The following is a 23,486-nucleotide window of genomic DNA, read 5'->3' as shown; positions in this document are numbered from 1 at the left end:
TTTTAAACTTTTCCATGAACTCAATTGCTTTGGAACAAATCCCCATTTTTTGGAGGAAATATTATACCAGAATGGATTATATTTTGTATATAGAGATATTGTGAAACACTTAGCCAAAGTGATAGTGTGTGGCCCTTAAGTAAAGTTCCATAAAGACAAGAAAAATACGTTTCTCTAATGTGTGGTAACTGATATAAAGAGTACTAAAAACAGATAAATTACTTAAGTCAAGTTGATAGCTTGATATTTGATTATTTTGTTTTTTCTACTTAATACTTTTGAATTTTTTATTCAGTAGGAGACTAAGCTTGTGGTCATAAAATAAATTGAAACATGTCATGGTAAATAAAATGACATTAAAAATGGAGAAAGAACAGGGTGGGAGGGAAGGAGAGGAATGGAAAGTGTCATGTTCTGAAGCTGTACATCTGAAATACATGAAATGTGTTTGCTTCATAAGAATAAATACAAACTTTTTTAAGAACATGATTACATATGAAGTAAATGGATTATGAATATGTGCCTGCCAGCAGCAAACAAGCTTTACAGAGAGAGAGGCTGAGGTGTGAAAGAGAACCTCTTGTTTGGTTAAATACCGATATTCCACCTTCCTAAATGAAGCCACTAGACTTTTCAAAATTTAACACTGTCTTTATCAAAGTAGTTATCCTACTTTGTTGAGTTTGTTGACATTTAGTTCTTTATTTCTCATTTTTTTCTCAAGATATTGGAGAAAACTTATAGAGCTTCATTTAATGATTAAAAACAACCTCATGTTTATGCGGGTGTTTTTATTTTGTGGACTGCTCCAGATTACTTGGCACCCATGTATGCATTTTGCGTCTTCCTTCCTAGCAACCAAATTATCACTGTTTTGATATCAAATATCACAAATAGTTTTCCTGAATCTAAAAATATAATTTGCATATTTAAATGGGAAAATGACAGCTATTTAAATTCTAATCCAAGAACATTTGTATTTTCTTTTTCCTACATTCTAAAATTTAGTGGCTAAAGTGGACATTAGAATTTGTAATTCAACAAAACAATATTACTTTTCAGAATTTAATATGATATTTTTAAAGTTAGCAAAATATGAGATAAGCTTATATTTCATGGATTTACTAAATCACATGGGAACCGCTTATCAAATGTGTGCCCTATTCATAACATGATCTTGGGCCCATTATTCTGTTTTATTTCGTTTCCTACCTTATCATTGGCAGAGTTCCACCATATCTTCTGTATCATTTTTGTTTCTTAGAATATTAATGTTAGAAGCTGTGGGATGGAGTACACTGAATAGGAAAAATATTTGAATAACAATAATAATAATATTTGATTCACTCAAACGATTGATTAATTACCTGATAGAAATGGGTGTAATTCCACAAGGATGATCTAATTTATTATGGAGTTTGTCTTTGAGGGCTCTGTGGTCTAGATTTTTCAATGATAAACTGCTTTATACTGGCAAATATTTTTATTAGATGGAACAGTTGCTTGAAATATGGAGCATTGTAGTAATGAGAAAAAAATGTTCTGCTCAATCAGCAAAAACACTGAACCCAATTAAACCACCCATACTACATTGCCTTCCTTAGCGTTCTATTAAGCAGTTTACTGAAAATTAACTTTCCAATTCTTTGTAACCTTGAGGTCACCATGTTATTGCAACAGCATAATAATAGTACAACTATTATACCAATACATATCATCCAAAAAATGGATTTTACTTATTATATTTTTATTTTATACTTTCCCATCTGCCTTTATTTCGACTCACCTTTTTGGTATATCACAGCTAGGAACAGTATAAGAAAGGTCATAACTGTTTGGCAATTAAAGCTGCTATTCCTTGGGGTAAATAAACAGAAAAAAGCATAAAGCTGGATAAATGACCAAAGTGTATCACTTTCTAACCTCTGTCAGTAGCCTTTGTTTATTTTTTAAAGACTTACTTATTTTTATTTGAAAAGGAGAGCTAGAAAGAGAAGAGGAAAGGCAGAAAAAAAGAGAACTTTGTTACACTGGTCTGAAACCAGAGCTGTCAGTTTTTCCAGGATTTCTCATATGCGTACAGAGGACCAAAATTTTGGACCATCTTTTGCTGTTTCCCCAGGCACATCAGCAAAGAACTGGATTGGAAATGTAGCAGCAGGGACTCAAACTTGTACCTTTATGGGATAACAGAACCGCCAGGAAAGGCTTAACACATGTTGGCCTCAACTCTTGGTTAACTGCACTACTTTTCTATCCTTATTAGTGTCTGTACATGTGTATGCATAATGTCCTTCTATTTGTGTGTGAATATATATATACATATATTTTTGTATATATATAATATATATAGTACAAGGATATATAATAGAAGGATATAATATATATATTATATATACATGTATATATGTATACATATATGTATATATATATGTGTATACAGCTGAAGTCATCCCAGTTGTGGCCATTGTCCTCATTGGGGAATGAAACAATGGAAGGGAGGTTTCTCTTTCTCTTTCTCTCTCTGGATGACTTTCCCGCTCAAGCAAAAATAAATAAATAAATGTCTTTCAAAATAACGCAGTATAGAGTTCTTTAAACAATCAAAAATAAAACCACTGTGTGATCCAGTGGTCTCACTACTGAGACTATATGCAAAGGAAAACGCGTCTTTATGTCAAAGAAGGAAATTGCTATATTTCCTTTTTTGATATATCATTGTTCACAATTGCCAGGATATGTAGTCAACGTAATTGTTCAATGATAGGTGAGTAGAAAAAAAACATGGTATACATACACAAATAACACCAAATTACTCAGCTTTGTATAAGAAGGGAATACTGTCATTTGCCAAAGCACAAGTGATACAAAGTGAAATGGACATGATACAAAGGGAAATAATCCAGGGGCAGAAAGACAAGCACTGCAGCATCTCTCATTTACCATGGAATCAAAAATGTCAAATCTGCAGAGGCAAGAATAGCATAGTGGTTTTTTCTAGGAGCATGATTTATGAGCAGTGTTTTAAGTTACCACTTGGGATGCCTATTTCCGTATTAAAATGTTTAATGTCTCCTTTCAGTGCTGGCTGCACAACTTCTGATCTAGCTTCATGCTAATAAATCCAAAGAGGTAGAACATAATGGCTTAAGTATTTGGGATTAGATGGAGTTTCAGATTCCTGGATTCTGCTTAGCAAAGTCTGGTTTGGAAGGCATTTGTGAAATGAACCAGTGAATGGATGATATCTTTCTATCTCACTTTCTCTTTTTCCTTCTTCTCTTTCCCCTTCCCAGGTTTTGAAGTGGATAAAAATAAATAAATAAGAACAAAGGGGGAAAAGGACCATGATTTCCAGAGTAGTGGGAAATGGGCAGGTTTTGGTCAAAGTATACACAATTTCGGTTATATGGAATGAATATATTTAGGAAATATAATGTACTGCATGATGATTCTGGTTAATAATATCAAATTGCATAAGTGAAATGTGCTAGGAGAGTAGCTCTTAAATAGTTTCACCACACATACAGACAAATCGTATTTCTATGAGGTGATTCACGTGTTAATTTGCCTGACCTTGGTAACCATTTCGCAGTGTGTATTTATTATTAAGGTTACACTGTACACCTTAACTCTGTACATTTTTATTTGCCAAATACTTTGATAAATGTGAAAAATGTTTGAAAATGAAACTGAGCAATAAAAGGAAATTTCTAACACACATGAACCCCAAATTTTAAAATTATCTTTCTCATATGCAAATAACATGGATAAGGAAACCAGTCTTTTAGTCCAATCGTCCAATGTAAATAGTCCAATATAAGTAGAACTAGGGAAATATCTCTTCAATATTTTTTATGGATATATCACTGAAGCAAAGCCACGAAATGTGAGTCTCCAGGAGCAGGAAATGACATAACTGCTTCAGAAAGATGTGACTGCTAAAATCCTTATCTTTGTGAAAGTGGTTTTTGAAGGTTTTTAAAAGGAAGAGAAATCTAGCCACTGTAAGCATTTTTACAGTTACAACATTTTATCTGCAAGTCAAAGCTCTAGAGAATTACCACATGGCTGGCATTTGTTAAATTCAAGTTAAAATTACCTTCTTCAGTTATACTGTAGTACAAATATTTTGTATTGCTAAAATAAACTCTTAAGTAATCCAGAAATGATAAATGAACTTGTGATTAACTGCTACAAAAGAAAAACCAAAGGAACTCTGGTTTCCATCATAGATAAACTGTGGCATTCTGATGACAAAGAGGGATGTCTTTATCCTCACATCTCTCTTGAGATTGAGTCTAGCACATTCTAGCCAAGACTGGCAAGGTCAAAGTGCAGATTAGGTCTTAGCTGTCTAAGTCCTTGAGAGAAAAGTAAACTGTCTGTTTTAATAAGAATAACTTATTTTCATCATGAAGTAGTTGGTGTGAGAGTAAGCTGATGAAGGACACAGTAAGATCAGAAATTAACAGTGAGTTAAAGGATACAATAACATTAAAAAATGAAGAATAAGCCCTTTACATACTTTTTAAAAGAACTAAACATGGTTTCATTTAACTTGAGAGAGATCAGTGTTGCACTGCCTAAATGAAAAGTGCATGACATTCCTTCTTCCCTCAGTGACCTGCGCAGCAATGGTGAGCCCTATAACAGAGGGTGGGTCGGACACTTCTGGAGAACAGACAGAGTGTATTCCAGAAAAGCTACATGCACAGAAGAGATACTGAAGCCACTGGAGTGAGCACACAGATTCTGAGCTTGCTCATGTGCATAGATGCAAAAAGCATAATCAAGAGGAAAATATTAGCATATCAAAAGCAGTGATCCATTAAATGGGTTATACATATTAATCACGCTGAGTTTATTCTAGAAGTGAACAACTGGTAAAATGTCCAAAGATGAACCAAAATATTTCACAATAAATGAAAAAAAATCATTCATGAATAACAAACAGGAGATGCTTCTAAATTTGACAAATTCCACATCCAATTTATTTTGAAGGTGAAAAGAGCTCTTAGAAAACTAGAACAAAATAAAACATCCTTAATGTAATAAGGAATTTCTGATAATAAAAATGAAAGCATATGACCAGCACAATCTATAGAGATAATTTTTGAAATTCTTATTTTCCTGGGTCAGCATCGTGGCTCAATAATTGAGGCTAATTCTCCACCCTGTGGGTGCCAGTTCATGTTACATCCCCTCCACATCTGACTGAGCTATCTGCTTATGGCTTGGGAAAGCAGCGGAGGATTGCTCAAGTCCTGGGTCCCCTATACTCACTTAGGAGACACAGAAAAAACTCCTGGCTCACAGCTTCAGATCAGTTCCAGCTCTGGATATTGTGTCCATTTGGGAAATGAATCAGCAGATGGAAGACATTCTTTTTATAACTCTCTTTCTCTCCCTAAACCTGTCTTTCAAATAAAAATAAGTAAATCTTTAGCAATTCCAAATTGTCATTACATGAAGTCATTTTTTCACTCTTTTTGATTTAAAGATAAAAGATTATTTTTCAGCAAATTAATTTGCAGATTATGTGCAGCCCTAAATGAAATCTCAGTAGTTTAAAAAACAAAAAGACCATCGCATTCTAAACTTTAAAATGCAAATACAGAGACCAAGAAAATTAAGATTATCATGAAGAAAACTTGCAGAGTTAACTAGATAACAAGATTTATATTAAAGTTACAAACAATTGAGAAAATGCAGCCAAGCTGGCATTACAGCAATGCTGCCATATGGATACTAGTTCATGTTGTGGATACTCCATTTCAAATTAAACTTCCTGCTAATCTGCCTGAGAAGGCGGTGGAGGATGGCCAAAACACTTGGCCCCCACAACCAAAGTAGGAGACCTGGTGCAGCTGCAGGCTCTATACTTAAATCTGGGCCAGCCCTGACTGTTGCAGCCACTTCAAGAATGAGCGAGGGGATGAACCACATCTCTCTCGACAGAAAATAAAAATCATAAGAAGAAAATGTTAAGAAATCTGAACTTACAGATAGGAAATACTTGTCAAATACATCATTCAAAGAGTGAAAAGTAAGTCTCCATAGGAAAGATGTATGCAATGCTTAAAAGAGGATGGCTATGAAGAATTTGTAGATTACAGAAAATCTACTCGAATCTCTTTCTCTCACACATACACACACAACTAATGTCCGAAGCCATAATGGTATCCAATCTCACTAGTCACTGGGAAAATACAAATTTAAAAGTGCACACACCAAGCAGATTAACCTAGACATGCTTACAAGAGCTGATGAAGATATAGAACACCTAAAATCCTCATACACTGGAGAGGATGTGTAAATCTATATAAGCACTTTGGAAAATACCATATAACTGAGGCAAGCACCAGCTCTACTCTAGTCTCTATTGCAGTCTCCTGCTGATGCAGCCCCTGGGAGACAGTGGGTTATGACCCAAGTTGCCAGAGTGCCTACCACTCATGTAAGAGATCCTCTCTTGAGTTTTTACATATTGGCTTCATCCTGATCCACCACCAACTGTTGCAGGCACTAAATAAAAGAACCAGCACAAGAAATATTCCTCGGTCTCTTCACCTCTCAATCAAAAGGATTGTTTAAAAACTAATACGCAAATATGTTGACTTGGGGTCTATTCAATGTTAGAATCTTCAGTGCGCTGTCAAGTTTTTCTTTCTTTCTTTCTTTCTTTCTTTCTTTCTTTCTTTCTTTCTTTCTTTCTTTCTTTCTTTCTTTCTTCCTTCCTTCCTTCCTTCCTTCCTTCCTTCCTTCCTTCCTTCCTTCCCTCCTTCCTTCCTTCCTTCCTTCCTTTATTTAATGATACAGTGCCTCAGACTGTGGAATTTCCTCTTCTAACTTCCCATATCCCCTCCCTCCCAGTGATTTCCCCTGTATTATTGCTTTAGTATAGTCTTTGTAAAACAGTCCTAAATCCATCATTCTGCTATTTAAGTGCAACTTGACATTGTAGTTATGGACAATGACAGAGTTCAGCATCCTTTTGTCAAGATGCATTTAACACGTTCATTGGGAGTCCATCTTTGACTTGGAAGCAGAAATGCATACTGCATTGTATCTTTACATCCTGATATGATAGTCTATTATGCTGTTCCTCTAGATGGCTATATGTGCATGCAAGATTAGGAGGTATAGATAAAACTACCATCTACAACAGCAATGCCTGCTTCTGTAATACTTCCTGCAGAACTCTAAGTAAAAGAATGACATATTAAAATGACCAGTATAGTATCAGTTACAATCATATAGTATAGTATGATGGTACACTATGATAAATACATAAAGCAATAATAGTCATTTGTTATTAGGTATGATGTATTATACATAATTACGTAACTATCCCTTTATACAATTGGCAGTACTATAGGCTTCTTTCACATCAGCCTTACTATAAACACCTTTTATGTGTTGTATGTAATGTGAATTGGTTATGATAGCACCAGACAAAAGGAATTTTGCATCTCCATTCTGATTTTATGGGGGCACCACTGTATTTGAAGTCTCTTGTTTATTATAATGTCATGAAGTGCATTGCTATATTTTTAAATGAGAAGAAACATAATAAGGTTTTGGAAAAATATTAGTTTTATTTGGAAATATTTCATTATCTTCCTAGTTTATGCTCTTTTAATGAAAATAATTCATTAAGTGAATTTATCATAGCATATGTTATATTCTAATTCACCAGGAATGTTGAGTATAATGAGCCAGCATATAGTATTACAACATCTTAATTATTTTTTTCTGCTGCTGCAAGGGAGACACTGAAAATGCAAGGCATATGGCATCTGTGTTGTTGATGGAGATTATAACAGGGCAGCTATTAATTCCTAATTATTGAGACTTATTGATTGTAGGAGTGGCAGAAGTGACATTGTTGTAAAAGAGGCAACTATACCTAGAACCTAGACTCTAAACTTGGAGTCTACAGTCCAAAGGTGACTTTTAGGCAGAGAAATGGCTGGAACTCACCAAGCTGCTTAATTTTGCCCTTGTAACTTTGAAAACCCTTAACAAAACCTTAAAATGTGTTTCTCCTTTCCTGCTTGCGATACTGTAAGTTATTAAATTCCCTCTAGTAAACCCCTTTCTGTGCAAAGCACCTAGAGATGAATGTGTTTTCTGCAGCTGACTCCTAATTGATAACAATGGAATATGATCAGCATTCTTTAATAGTATGAAGATTTTTGACTAAGTGGATTTGTAGTTTGTATGCCATCCATTAGAGTTTAACACTGACCCTCTAATCACCTAAAAATTACATTAAAATAGCTTTATTTAATGCAATTTCACTCCCACATTTAAAACTATAAAATAAGAAATTCCATCTTTATAATATTGCTATTTTTTTTCTATTTATCTATCAGAGTCTGCATGAAAAAGCATCATATGTCTTGTACCCCTGAAAGTAATTTACTATAGTTGGTTTTTTAATTTAAGATTTATTTTTATCAGAAAGTCAGATAAACAAAGATGAGGAAGACAGAGAGCTAGATTCTGCATCCAATGATTCACTCTTTTTAAAAAAAAAACAGATTTATTTATTAATTGGAAAGTCAGATATACAGAGAGGAGGAGAGACAGAAAGGAAGATCTTCTATCCGATGATTCGCTCCCCAAGTGAGCGCAATGGCTGATGCTATGCCAACCCGAAGCCAGGATCCAGGAACTTCTTCCAGGTCTCCCACACAGGTGCAGAGTCCCAAGGCTTTGGGCTGTCCTTGACTGCTTTCCCAGGCCACAAGCAGGGAGCTGGATGGGAAGTGGGGATACTGGGATTAGAACCGGTGCCTATATGGGATCCCAGCGTGTGCAAGGTGAGGACTTTAGCCACTAGACTACCGCAACAAATCCCCCTTTTTACTTGAAAGCTACGAGTTACAGATGACACAAAACACTACAACTGTTTTGAACAGACTGTTAGTAAAAACTTTAATGCTAAATGTCATGTTAGGCTGAACTCAGCAGATTTTAAAGCATGTGATAAAGAAAACCTGTTCTGTCTCAGAGAATTCTTAACTCATATAAGCAGTTACAAAAAAAAGATGTTCAATCTGAGTTGAATGCTTCTATTGACAGCCCAAAAGGAAATGAAGAGCATGTACAGGAAATTAAAAATGAAACCATTGTTCAATGATGGTAGAAAGCTTATCTGAACCGTGTTCTCTCATTATATGAAAAGCAAAAAAAAAAAAGGAATAAGCAACATTATTTATATGAGATTTCGAAGCAAAGCATTGTAGGTGTTACTTGGTTTATTCTAGCTACTTTAAACAAAATGTAGTGAAAAGGTCATGAAGGTAAGCCATATAAAACTAAAATAAACCAATGTTCACTGATTTATAGCCTATCCAAAGTAAAAATTTCCAAAGTAAGGAAATTCGCTATCAGGAAAGTATCGCTTGCAGAGGAAGAAGAGGATGTGGCTGAACAACTGATTTCTGGTATTGTGAGAGGATCAAGGATTCAGAGTTTCATCACAAAGGGAGCTGTTTTAAAAGAGAGCCACGTTTCTGGTGGATCCTCTAGGGCTTCTCAGCAGAAACCAGAAATAGAGATTTGAATATCTGCACAAGTTTGATGGAGTTCTCGTCTAACAGAACCAAAGCTACAATGACATACATTGATGACCCCAATGTTCTTGAGCGTGCTACACAAGAAGAACCACTGCCAGCCTGACCTAAAAGGACAGACAAAAATATCCAAGCACTACTGGACTTACAAAGAAGTATTTGATGGGTTCTATTCAGGGATGATGGAGGCAGAGACTCAGAGGACAAAATTCTGTATCCACAAGATAGGATAAAGAAACAGATGTTTTATCTTAGGATTTCAAAGCTCATGAAATGTTCCAAGCTGGATTTTGAAACACTGAGTCTTTAAATACCCAGTTTAGGAAATGATATTTTAGACTTTCAAGGAACTGGAGTAAGATAACATTATTTCAGGTGATATTTGGTGTGTAATGAATATAAATAATGTTTAGAAGCTAGATTGCTTAATGCGTCGTCAGACAGGGTAATTATCTCCTAAGGCATTCACAATCTGATCCTTAAAATGTGGAAATGTTAACCTATATCATTTTGCAAGTGTAAACAAAATTATACTCGAAATATCATAATACTGGCAGAAAACGCAATGCAGATAACAATATAATATTTTTGTTACTAGAGTCACGTAACTTCATTAATCCAAGGAAATTACAAGAGCAAAACAAACACTCTTCCCAGTTCTATATCAGGTAGTTATAAGCTGAAATCATAATTTCTTCTTTTCTATATGATTCTCTTACAACCATTTTTAAAATGGGCTTAGAGATGGGAAGTCAAGGAGGTTTTCAAAATTGAATAATTTGCTTTTTGCATGACATATTTATTTTCTTATTTTGTGAGTCCCCTAATAACTCATTTAAATATTTACTGCACACTCCAGGTGGAGTTTCTAAAGCTTTCCAAGGTCTAGCTTAAATATAACATGAGATTTAGTATTCACAAAACTAATGAGCCAGTTCTGAAAATAAAATCTGAAACTCCCCTCACACTGCTCTGAAGTTCCTACTGCTATATCTAAAGGCATTTGAATAAATACTGGGAATAGTTTTTATAATGGTAGCAGAATCACAAATTCCATTTCCGTATTTACTATTCACATACTGCTGTGCTGGTAATGGCAAAAGCAGAGTTTATTCAAATAGTTGCCTTTGAAACACATGTGCGAGAGAGGTTAGAGGCTATCCAGGTGGTTCTGAGTCCTTAACAGACACAAATGCAGACAATGTGAACACTGGAGATATATTCCTGAAATACCCTTGGGCTATGTAATGCTAAATTATACCTGAAAATTCATTCTATTCAACTCAGCAGGCTAAAGTAGCTCATCAACGTGATAATTATAACTAAATATGAGTAGGAAAGGAATTACAAGGATAGGAGAGCTGTATTTTGCAGAAGGCTAAAATGAGTTCTATTAATATAAACTAAGATATTTATGCACAATTTTATTGAAATGATTAGTGATTTTGGAGTAAAACTTTTGATATTATCATTAGAAACAAAAATATGCTGAATATAATTCAAAAATATAGTGCTTAGGTAGCATATTTAAATTGATGAAGAATCATTTACTTTTGTATTCTTTGTCTACCTTGAGTGTTATTGCTTTTATTTATTTATCATTTACTTGAAAGAAAGAATAAAAGAGAGAAGGTTTGGAGACAGAAAGGAAAAATTTTTCCATCTCCTGGTTAACTTTTCCAATGGTCATAACAGTTAGGACTGCCCTAGATGGAGGAGCCAGGGACACCTCTGCCTCTACCACATGGATGCCAGCCACCCAAGTACTTGGACTATCTTCTGTTGCTTGCCTAGGCATGTTTGCGGGAAGCTGGATTGGAAGCAGAGAAACCAGGACTCCAACTTACATGCCATTCTAGGATGCTTGCATCATCAGATGTAGTTTGCCATTCTATACCACAATGCTAGCTCAGGTGTTATGTTTTTAAACTCTAAACCAATAATATCTACCCCTAATTATTTCAAGAATGCATGTGTTTATGTGTAACTGGTGTGTATGTGTGTGTCACTTTTAACACCAGTGTGGCTATTACTTGAATATCTTTAGAAATGTAACATGCCCATGTTTGTATATCTTTTTTTAATTTTTTAAACTTGTATTGATAATCTTACATAGTTAATTAGGGTAAAAATGTTCAAGGGCTATAGGAACGTGGGTAAGACTTATTTTTTCCATATAGTTTCCTTCCTGTTTAAAGGGAGGTATTAAGGGAGAAGGCCCACCCAATTTCCCACCCTCCCCAGGTCCCGCATGTAAGGTATGCTATGAGGTTCTTGCTCAGGTCGTTTTGATATTGCAACAGTTATGAATCACTGCCAATCTTGACACTCCAAGTACTGTGAGGTTTTTGAAGAATCCACTTAGTCCATAGACCATCATAGAGTCTTTGTTTGACCCATATTTCGCTGCCAAGATATAGCTGAGTTGGTTGGTTGATCTGTTCTGTCTTCTCTCTTTTCTTGGTTAGGGTTCTGAGTCCAGCATTTTGATTGGGGAGATCTCCAAAGAAACTTTGTCTGAGGTCTTCTCAAACCAGATTCTGGTATGTGCTAGCAAGTACAGGACCTGGCACCGTCCATCGCCCCGATCAGCTGGTGGTTGCAATTGCTGGGTTGGTTCTGTTTTCACTCCCAACTTCCACTGGAACCAATGGGTGTTGCAGTCCAGCCTGGTTCTGACCAGCACATACTTGGTCCTCGCATAAACCAGTGGGAGCTGCAGCCTAGTTGGAGCGACCCGCAATAACCCCCATCAGGCCCGCCCCCTACCCTGGTTTGCCAGTATGTGTAGCAGTAATCCAGTCTATCCCACACCCCCTTCCACCCCCATGGTTGTCCTAGTTTTATGCCCTCCCATGGAAGTGGTAATCCAAAAGGGAGGAGCCCCGGAGGGAAGGGGGGAATCCCAGTGCCTATAAAACTGTGTCACATAATGCAATGTAATAAAAAAAAAAAAAGAGGGAGGAGCACACTATTTCCCTCCCAGGTCACTCCCACTCCCAGATTATCCACTCTCCAGATAGCCTGTGGTTTGACTTGACAGAACTAGCCCCCAGTGCCAGCTTCTTGCAGCTGATGCTATGGCTAACAACCCTCACCCACTCTAATTCTGTTTGCAACAGTAGGAATAATCAGCCCAGCCCGACTTTTCCCTGATCTAGACCACCTGAGGCTCACAGGTGTTGTAGCCCTGCCTAGTCTGGTCTGCCCCCATCCCCAGCTCACGATGTGTGATAATTGTAAGTACTAAATAATCCAAGAATTTAATGATTTTTAAGGATTTTTTAAAAGGTGAGACCACAAGAACTAGAAAAATCCTAAGAAATGAATTGACTTAATGATAAACATACAATTAAAAATTTCTTAAAGAAAACTCTTTTCCAGACACATAGAAAAGAGTGAACAAATAACTACTCAAACTTAATTGATTCATGAACCCGTTTCACTTGTAGCAACAATCAAACATAAGGAAGCCCAATTCTAAAAATTATTTTTACCTAACTGAGGCGACAACATAAATGAAAACTTTAGGTTGTTATGTATTTGTTCTAATTCAACGCTTCATCCCCTCTATGAAATTATTTTATCATTGATGGATTTTAGATGTTCTCTTTTTGCTTACAAAATATATGATGGCTTATCATGTGCTATAGTCACCCAGACTTATTCCTTTTGTTTCTTCTTAACTGCCCATTTACCCCTCTACCCTTCCCAAACTACAGGTCTCTAGTTCTCTTCTATGTTTACATTGAGTAGACGTGTGTATGTGTGTGTGTGTGTGTGTTCTTCTACATATCAAGAAAAACATTTTGTGTGTAAAACTTATTTTGTTCAGCATGTCTTCCAGTTTCATCACTGATGAATGGCTGAATAATAAATATTTCGCTAATATCCTTCTGTAAACATATACCAGATTATCTCCACACATTCATTTGATGATTTAATTATCAAAAAGAGGTTTTAGTAGTTTTTCTGGGTTGCAGATGACTAGTTATCTCTGAAAGAACCTGAGGAAATAGTTAATGTTAAAAATTTGCATGAGTTCTTCAAGTTAAGAATATGTGTCAGTGAAGAAGGCAACACGTCCGTATGTTGAGACGAGGTAAATTGCTGCAAGAGCAGCTGGAGAGATAATAAGGGAAGAGTAAAATAAATTTCACAACCATATGTCATGTTGCTGAGTGACAAAAATGACATAAGAGAAAGATCAACTGTGAGAAATTGTCTGTACCACTCTGAGAAAAACTGACCAAAAGAGTCAGGATATCATATATATCACTTGAGGAGATAATGTTACATTTATTTAAATTTATTTAAATGCCAGACTTAAAGGGAAAGGAGGAGTGACGGAAAAACAGATCTTCCTTCTGCTGGTTGATTCCTTTAATGGCCAAGTATTTGGACTGCTCTCCACTGCTTTCCTAGACTCATTAGCAAGGAGCTGAATCAGAAGACACATAGGAAGTGGCATCATTTGCTATGCCACAACTCTGACCCCAAGAAAGTAATTTAAAAGATGTTGTGTTCAGAGGGGAAAGCTCTGAGCTAGCTTGAGTCCATATCAGACATTTATGGTACAAGTTGCTGGAAATGATAGATCTTCACGCAGACTTGAGAGAGCTATTTCTACAACGCATCTGTAAATGAGGATTTTGAACAATATGACTTTGCTACAGGTAGTCATCCCAATGTTTAATTATACTGGTTATTATCTAAAAGTTAGGCACCACAAAATTCAAATGAAATATTTCTCTATATGTCATGTAATGTGTTTTGGTACACTTCTTGAAATTGTATGAAATTCAGCATGTGTTTTAATTTGAAAGCCAGATATGGGTGACAGAACTCTCCAGGGGCTAATAATTTTCTTTTTAAAGATTTATTTTTATTATGTTTTTATTGGAAAGGCAGATATACAGAGAGGAGAGACAGAGAGGAAGATCTTCCGTCCGATGATTCACTCCCCAGTGAGCGCAATGGCCGAAGCCAGGAGACTCTTCCGGGTCTCCCACGCGGGTGCAGGGTCCCAAAGCTTTGGGCTGTCCTCGACTGCTTTCCTGGGCCACAGGTAGGGAGCTGGATAGGAAGCAGGGCTGCAGGGATTAGAACCGGCACCCATATGGGATCCCGGGCGTGCAAGGCGAGGACCTTAACCACTTGCGCCACGCTGCCGGGCCCAGGGGCTAATAATTTGATACTTTGTGTTATTCTGTAGTTTTTCATTTGGAGACATTGTACAGGGAAGAAAGAGATGGGTGAGGTGAGGGGTGGAAGACTGGAAAGTCTCCATCTCTTAACAGCTGATATAATCTGTTTTCTGTAATATAAGGCACTCTTCATGAAAAATATGAGATCACTAGATATATAGGTAAGAATGTATATACAGGGCCTGGCGCGGTGGCGCAGTGGTTAAAGTCCTCGCCTTGCACACCCGGGATCCTATATGGGCGCCGGTTCTAATCCCGGCAGCCCCGCTTCCCTTCCAGCTCCCTGCTTGTGGTCCGGGAAAAGCACTCGAGGATGGCCCAAAGCTTTGGGAACCTGCACCCACGTGGGAGACCGGAAGAGGCTCCTGGCTTCAGATTGGCTCAGCTCCAGCCATTGCGGCTCACTTGGGGAGTGAATCATCAGATGGAAGATCTTCCTCTCTGTCTCTCCTCTCTGTATATCTGCCTTTCCAATAAAAATAAAATAAATCTTTAAAAAAAGAATGTATATACATATATTTAGAGGATTTGCATAGTGAAGGCAAATATATCTTGAGGTGGAGGTACACTACAGTATGAATAAAAGATGGACACTCATTGAAACTGTTAAATATATCTTGACGCTAGAATGCTGGACTTAATACCTTTGTCTGTACCTACAAGGTCAGGACACTTAAAAAGCAAAATGATGGACTTGTGACTATTGTTGAGGGACTAAACTAATGTGACAGTCTCGCGGTAAACACTGGGTTGAGGGACTGGAAAGGGAAATCCTTGAGCTTAAGCAAATGTATCATAAAAATTAAAGATTTTTTTTAAAGAAGATGAGCAGACCTGTTGTCTTGACCAAGTCAGCTCTGCCTCCAGGCTTGAATGCCCCCGTTCCTGCCAAGCAAGCAGAATCTCCACTGTTACTTGCATTTATTCCTTTTGCAATGTAGGTTAGTATCACTTGTAGTTAAGAAATGTGATCCTTATTGCATCTTTTCTGCTGTTTTCTGCATAGCTACTGAGAGAATCCTTTTAACCACTCATGGCATGTTACACTACACTGGCCATGTGGACACGCGGGCCAGCTTTGCTGCAAGGTATTACCATCTAATCACTATAAAACTTTAATCTGAACAATTAAGCTCTCAGTTTCAATTACATATAAAGTGAGAGTGATGACAATAACAATAATAAAGACAATAATATTACAAGTGTTTAAAACATAGGAATTTTTACTGTGTTCAATGAGATAGTGCATCTAAGACTCAGGAGAGAACCTACCATCTGGTGAGAATTTTGTAAAAGTCATCTCCTGTTAAACCCCACAATTTTAAAACCCTGTATTAAATTCCAGCAAACATAATTTCTTTGATTTTAGCACATCACTGGTACCATTAAACAGCTCTTTTATACAAGTTTCCACAGATACAACACAGTACAGAGCCACTTAACTCAGCCCTAAATCATTTTGGCCTCATTCCCAATTAAGTGTTTTCAGTGCAACAATTATGTAAGTCACTCAGTGTCCCTAACCATCACCTGCATTTGATCTTATTTGACTAAAATCTCCCCATTTCCAAAACTGAAGTAGCTATTCCTAAGTATCAGAGTTGTAAATATTACATGACATGATACATGCTCCCTTCCCTTTTTCTTCCCATCCTCTCTACATTCTTCCATGAATAACTCAGTGCTCTTAAAACATATGATGTTTTTATTTATAACTGGTTCTTGCCATCAAAAAATCAGCAATGCTGCTATCACTATCTGGTTAGAGTGGAGACCTCGCCTGTCCTCATTTATCAACTTATTGTAGTTGTATTTTAAGTGTGGAGGATAAAGATGGGTTCTATCACATGAAATCCAGTCTTTAAGAGTATAGGGAGACACTGTGTTAAATGAGTATGGGTTTGTATGACTTCAAGCATTATAAACATAAAACTGATTTTGAGGACAAAAACTACAGTTTATTTGAGATTCTTGGAGAGGTTAGAAAGAAAGGAAAGTGAGATGTCTGGGACATGTTCCATTTATGTGTCCTTTTCTTTCTGTAAATGCTCTTTCTGTTCCTTCTCTCTATATGCTTCCTCCTCACTCTTCCGATTAAAGGCTTTCCAGGTTCCACATTTACATAGATGTCAGCAATCCATCACTAGCTTCCTGACTTCCACTCGTCTGCCAGCCAGTCATGCAGAAGCTTGGTCCTCACTAGGGCCTTTATCCACCAGGTGCATGGGAGGTGCCAAAGTTTGACAGCCTGAAGTTCTCTAGAACTATGCTGACATATTAGGTTCCTAAGTAGATACACGTAGTACATGTCCCAAAGTAAGAAAGGTGATGTTACAAAAGGATTGTGATGGTGGAATTCCATATCTGTAGTCCCAGAGACTCAATCTTGGTACAAAGTTGAAGCAACAACAGTATGCCAAAAATTGGTAAATATGTGTCAGGCTGTTTGGTCCAACATGCATCAGTGTATGGTCAGGGTAACAGTGGATAATGTGTTACATATGTGAATTAATTTGTACATGTTGTACGATTTTTGCAAAGTTTGCAAATTGGTATTAATGACAAACTAGAAACATGAAATTTCATGGTGTATAATCATATAATGATAATAAAATTAGTGCTATTTCCTTCATTTGGTTATACCATCACTGTTTAATGGCCAACAACAGTTACTTCGTTTGCTTCATAAATGTATGCAACATATGGTAGAAAAACTATTGTATTTTTTTAACCTGTGACCAATTTGTATCTTATTGATCTAATAGAATGTGTGTCTCAGAAAATAACAAATAGCTTGTTTTAAAGAATAACTGATGCAATTTTTCTTCAGTGAACAGAAAATATGTATTCGCACCTGGGGATATAAATAATTTTAGCTAAATTGGAGAATTCTTTCAAATTAGCATTAAGACTAAAAGTTAGAAGCAAACTTTATTCAAACCACATTAATTTAACTATTTCCTCAATTTATAAAAAAGAAATTGTGATCAGAAATGTATAATTTAAATTGGCTTATTACTTGTGTATTCTGAAAATATTTATTTAGAGTCTGCTCTGAATCAGGCACTGGCATAACCTGTGGAAATACATCTCTGAAGAAAAAACAGGAAAAATCCTCTGCTGGGGAAGCTTACGCCAGTTTTGTTATTGTTGTCATTATTATTGTTGTTTTGGTTTCTTTTTAAAAATTTATTTTATATTTATTGGAAAATAAAAAAAGGAGAGACAGAAATATCTTCCATGCACTGTTTTACTGCCCAAGTGGCTGCAATGCCCAGAGCTGAGCTGGTACAAAGCCAGGAGCCAGGAGCCAGGAGCTTCTTCCGAGTCCCCCACATGGGTGCAGTGTCCCAAGGATTTGGGCTGTCCTCTACTGCTTTCTCAGGCCATAAGCAAGCAGCTGGATGGGAAGTGGGGCAGCTGACACAGCTGCTGAATGCAAGGCAAGGATTTAGCCACTGAGCCATTGCGCCAGGCCCATAGTTTGTGTTCTAGTAAACAGAGATAGAATAGCCGCACCAGAAATGAGAGAAAAACAAGCAGACAAAGATAGGATCTTTCAGGTGATTAATTGCAGCAAAGAAAATTAAGCAAGTGAAGTGATTGTGAGGTATAAGGAGAACTTGATGCTGATCAGAAATTTCCTATTTTATTCATTAAAGTATTTCAAGTTCACTACAAATGAAAATGCGGGAAGTCTTTGAGCATTCATCTGGTAACTGAGAATGATAACTTGAAATAATACGTAACTACAATAGTCTCAACAAGAAAAATACGTCGTACTAATTAGAGTGCATAGTCAAAAGTCAGGAGTGTTTCAGGGATCGTAAGAGATTTCAAAATTTCATTAATAAGGGACATGATAAAATACTGAATCTGGAACCATGGTGAAGTGGGTTAAGCTTCCACCTGATCCAGTACAACTTCTGGCTGCTCCACTTCTAATTCAGGTCCCTGCTAATGGCCTGGGAAAGCAGCAAAGCATGTCCAGAATGTTTGGACCCCTGCACCCATGTGGTGCAGAAGAAGCTTCAGGCTTCCACCTTTGGATTGGCTCTGCTCTAGCCATAGCAGCCCATTGCTCAATGTCTCTCTCTCTCTCTAATTTTGTCTTTTAAATAAAATAAACAAATCTTTAAACATATATATATATCAATTTCAAAAACTATTTTCCCCAATATAAATGTATCTTTCAATTCTATTTCGTCATGAACTTTTTAAAGTGTCTTCATATGTCTTTTCAAAAATATGCTGAAATTATTCTTGATACCTGTGATTATGAACTATAGCGATTAGGTGTGCAAATATTCTTTACAGTGACATGATTCTCCTTTTAAGAAGTGTCTTGGAGATACACTTTGCTGGCACGAATGAGTAGCCTCGGTTTGTCTACCTAAGAAAACAAATTTTGGCAGTTAAAAATGATCACTTCTGCTTGTGTGACAATGCATAATCAGGAAGTCATAACACAGAAACTCTATTGGTGTATAGCTTCTTGAGTGTTTTAAATAAAATTTTGCATACCTTAATGAATACATGATTTTTTGTTTTTCGGTTGTGGCTGGGTAAGACTTTGTCCTAAGCCTCAGCTGGGTGCCAACCTTTGCTCCCACAACAGTCACAGATGTTGTGAGGCCCACACTTTTCCCCTGCCCACGTGGGGTGCTGGTGAGAAACGTCTTCAGATAAGGATCCACACTTACTGCTGTAAAAAGGGAAGACTGAGGAGTAACCCAAGACCAAGGGAGGTGATGACGAATATATCTTAGAAAGGAATTTTGCACAGAGCAAAGACCCCAGCACATAGTAGGCACTCTCTGAGCCCGAGTTCCTATTGTGTGCCTTTTCTGTAAAGTCCTGCAGATGTCAATGTGAGGATAGGCAATCTCTACTTTGCCTGGGAAGCACGGTCAGTTTGGGGGAAATAGACCAAATTAATGTGATAATTGCTTCAATCATTGAGCATACACTTTGTCATGTGGGCTCAGAGAAGGGAAGAATTTAGCAGAGTTTCAGAATAAAATGCAAATCTCAGTTTTCCAGAGTAGTGAGAACGTATATAAATCCAAAGGATGGTTTTTAATTTTCTGTAAATAGCAAACAGGGGTTTTTACATTTCATACATAGATCTTCAGTTTTACTATTCTTGCTAAATATATGAATCTGTTCTTAGTTCAACACTGCTCCCAGCACAGAGCTTGATGAGTGCCGATTTTATTACAGAGAACTTAACTGATTTCAGCTGGGGGGAAGTATAGAAAATACAGTTTTGTCTGGAAGATTTGCATTAGATAGTTGCAGGCTGTCGCATCTCCCCCGTAATTGTATGAGAATGGTATTACCCTGGCTTTCACTGTGTGATTGCTGGTTACCTTCTGTCAGTGAGCAACAGTCTTACTGCAAAGCAGGAGCGCACCCCGTCTCTTTGTCTCCGTGGTCAAGCCAATTACTTCTTGGAAAGTCGGATTTTTTTTTTTTTCACAATGACCATGTACAGAAGCAAACGCAGACATCAGCGATGTAAGTAAATTTCAAGCCAACTTTTCCTTATCACTGTGGTGAGGAAATCATACTTGATTTCTTATAGGACTATTCATGAGTTCTTCAGATAGACTCTGGAAGTAGCAAGGGTACTGTAGTGTTATTTGTTTTTATTGTTGCCGTTTTTATTTCTTAGCTCTAACCTTTATATTTATCCTTGTAACATGCTTGAAAGATTTTTTTTGTTTGTTTTTGGTGGGGGCAATAATTCTGTTGTTACTATGGAAACCCTTGAAAAGATTTACAAAATCAACAGAGAAACAGATGAAATGCATTTTCAGACTAGCTCAGCATCCTTCATTCAAGCATATCACCGGGCAGGTTTTTTTTTTTTTTTTTTTTTGGCTTTGTCAAAGTGATAGATTTTCCTTCCTGGAAGTCTATTGAGAGGTTTTGGAAGCTAGCCTAGAACTTCTATTTATTCGTTTAATTTCAGTTACAACTCTCTGGAGAAATAAACAGTTCAGGATGAAGGGGGAGTGGTGGAGAGTTAATTGTAAGTGACAAATAGAATATTTAACAGGATGTCCGTTGCCAAACTTCTTAATCCAGAGCTTATTTCCAACAGAATTCACTCCCAGCACCATTTCAAAGGGTTAAAAGGAGTTATCTGCAATCTACCCTACAAATCAACGAGCGAACTAACAAAAACCTGATTCTGACTGAAAAAAGAGAAACACAATTACCCTAAATTCCAGAACAAATATGATTATGGAATTGAAAGCTATAAAGATTTAGCTAAAAATCAAAGACTTGCAGTAAAACTGTTTTATGGTAAAGCAATATGCCTCTTGTGAAAAGCTTCCCAATCACATCTCTCTATATACCAAGTCAAACTCTTTATCACTTTGTCCTTTCTATTGTCAAAATAAATATTATCATGCTTAACTAAAAATAGACTGCAAAGGGCTCAGCTACCGTCATAAACACATGGCAACAACTTAGTCTGCAGTCAAATCTATACTTTTTCATGATTTCTTTTGATGTCTTCAGATGTTACCAAATGTTATACAAAGCAGAGACTATCAACAACAGTTATTCTAATGAAGTGCCAAGATGTGAAGGGAGTTTAAATTTCAGCATGATGATTTGTTCCCTGGTCTGTTTTCACCTGAGCCGTGAAAAGTAGCATTTCTGTTGTTCAAAGAAGTTTTTATTCACAACTCAAAGCTCCAAAGGTAGTGATGGCCAATTTGATTTGATTACTTGTCTTTTGATGCCAGGCATTTCTTGTAATCAAGGAGCAAAATATGACAACTTTTTTTTTTCTTATAACAACAATTAGTGTGAAGTCTATACATATAATTTCTGATTAATTTACTTGGAATTTTCTCCTACAAGAAGGAATACAAATTCTGCATGTATTGAAATACCATCGTGTGCCTTTACTCCTGTATCTTTGATACACTTCCTGAGTTTTTTCCTTGTGGGTAGTCATTGCTTTAATGCACATGACAAATAAAAGATTCACAGAAAAAAATGTACTGAGTCTCTCCCACTGAAATGTGCTTGCTGAAGTCTGTGATTAAGCAGCATGAACAAATTGTGAATTACGTGAGACAAGTCAGGAGATGTGTAATTTACAGGCATGAAACAGTACGATGTACTGGAATGGTTTAGCTAAATAAAAAACTATTGAGTTTCTTATATATAAATATATTAGTTGTGTACCATTTCCATATTCTAATAATACATCAGAGAACCAAAAAATAATAAAATTAAAGTATATAGAAAATTTAGGGATAAAAACAAATGGAATTCTTCAATAATTTTTTCTATATGATAATATTTGCAAAAATAGAATGGGATACACTTATTTGCCACCCATTTGATACATAAAAATATCTGAATTCCCCATCACCGAAATTAAAAGCATTTTCATTTTAAAACATATCTTTTATGTACACATTTTTGATCATATAAAAGAAATAAACTCACCTAGAGACAACTGTAATCCAGTTAAGGAAATGTTTGCACACTTAACAGAATTTCATTGTGGTAAAGAGGTATTACGAATTTCTTTAAAATTAAAATACTACATCTATCAACCTTCCAATTTCCTTATTTCCTAAAGATTTAACTTAGTACCTCTATTAAAAACAATCAACTCTTTTTTACTACAGCAAGAAGAGTAGGAAATATTCAGGTTGCATGCTAGGGTCTTGAAGAAAGAGTGAAAATACATGTAAAAAAGATTTTAAAGTAAAAATTACACTAAGCCTTTGAAAACTCATGTGGGACTTTGAAATCCAGTTATCATTCTTGTCTAGCTTGATTATTTATAATTCTCAATATAAGAAGATGAGAGGGAGGGAAAGCACCTTTTACCTTGCTCTTGACAGAGCAATGGCTGTGAGAAATGAACAGCATCACCGTTCATTCAAATGAGAGATCTTACCTGCTCATAACTGCATAATGGCTTTAGATAAGATACAGAATTGAGTGAGTGTTATAAAAATGTTTGCATATGACATGTGAATATTTTGCCAGACCCAAATAAGAGAGATATGACTTTAAGGATATCTAACACATATAAACCTATTTGTATAAACTTGATTAACTGTGGAATTATCATCAGCATAAATAATGTCTTTACATCTGAGTTTATTTAAATACCATATATATGTGTGAAGATAGTTATTTTCATGTGCATTTGATATTTATATTTAAAGTTTCAAAAATTCTTAATCTGTATAAGTCAATGCTACTTGAACATTCCCTTATTGAAACTCCAGATGACCTTGAGAAAAACATTTTTGCATTTTCAAGACAGACCTATAGAAAATACCTTTTAAAAGTGAAAATGCTCTTGAAATGGAGATGTAGAAGAGACTGGAGTAGAATATATAAGGATATCAAGAAAAATTTTGAAAATTACTGCAATAAATAAACTATGAATCTACTTTCAGATGTCCAACATTTAGCCTTTTTGAGGAGTTGGAACTAATGCATATTTTTTATTAATAATCATATTTTGAATATATAATTTGCATCTGTATGTGCATATGAGCATATACCACGGGACTATTTAAGGGAATCACTTCAGAAATTCAAGTGCTATTCATAACAGCTCCCGATTTATAATCTTGTGGGATTTATATCATCCTTGTGGGGTATAATCTGTTACAACTTTAGCAGGCTGTGCTGAGAT

At 36.2% G+C, this 23,486-nt stretch overlaps 1 protein-coding gene across 16 annotated transcripts in view; it reads left to right on the top strand.

Moving 5' to 3' along the window:
* The window catches only part of RALYL (RALY RNA binding protein like), a 632,446-nt gene that overhangs the window by 434,939 nt on the left and 174,021 nt on the right, over nucleotides 1-23,486 (top strand). The window contains exon 1 of one of the 16 annotated variants that reach the window (XM_040993939.1): nucleotides 20,087-20,314. The exons of the other annotated variants lie outside the window; for them this stretch is intronic. Within the exon in view, the coding sequence (XP_040849873.1) occupies nucleotides 20,278-20,314 (37 nt within the window). The 5' untranslated portion in view covers nucleotides 20,087-20,277. Of the gene's footprint in view, nucleotides 1-20,086; nucleotides 20,315-23,486 lie in introns of those variants that run through there. 16 annotated transcript variants of the gene reach the window in all.

This window comes from Ochotona curzoniae, unplaced genomic scaffold, assembly GCF_017591425.1.
Source record: "Ochotona curzoniae isolate NIBS_2020 unplaced genomic scaffold, NIBS_Ocur_1.0 contig_1071, whole genome shotgun sequence".
Classification (NCBI taxonomy): Eukaryota; Metazoa; Chordata; class Mammalia; order Lagomorpha; family Ochotonidae; genus Ochotona; species Ochotona curzoniae.
The sequence above is the reverse complement of the archived record's forward strand: the minus strand, read 5'-3'. Positions and strand labels throughout refer to the sequence as shown.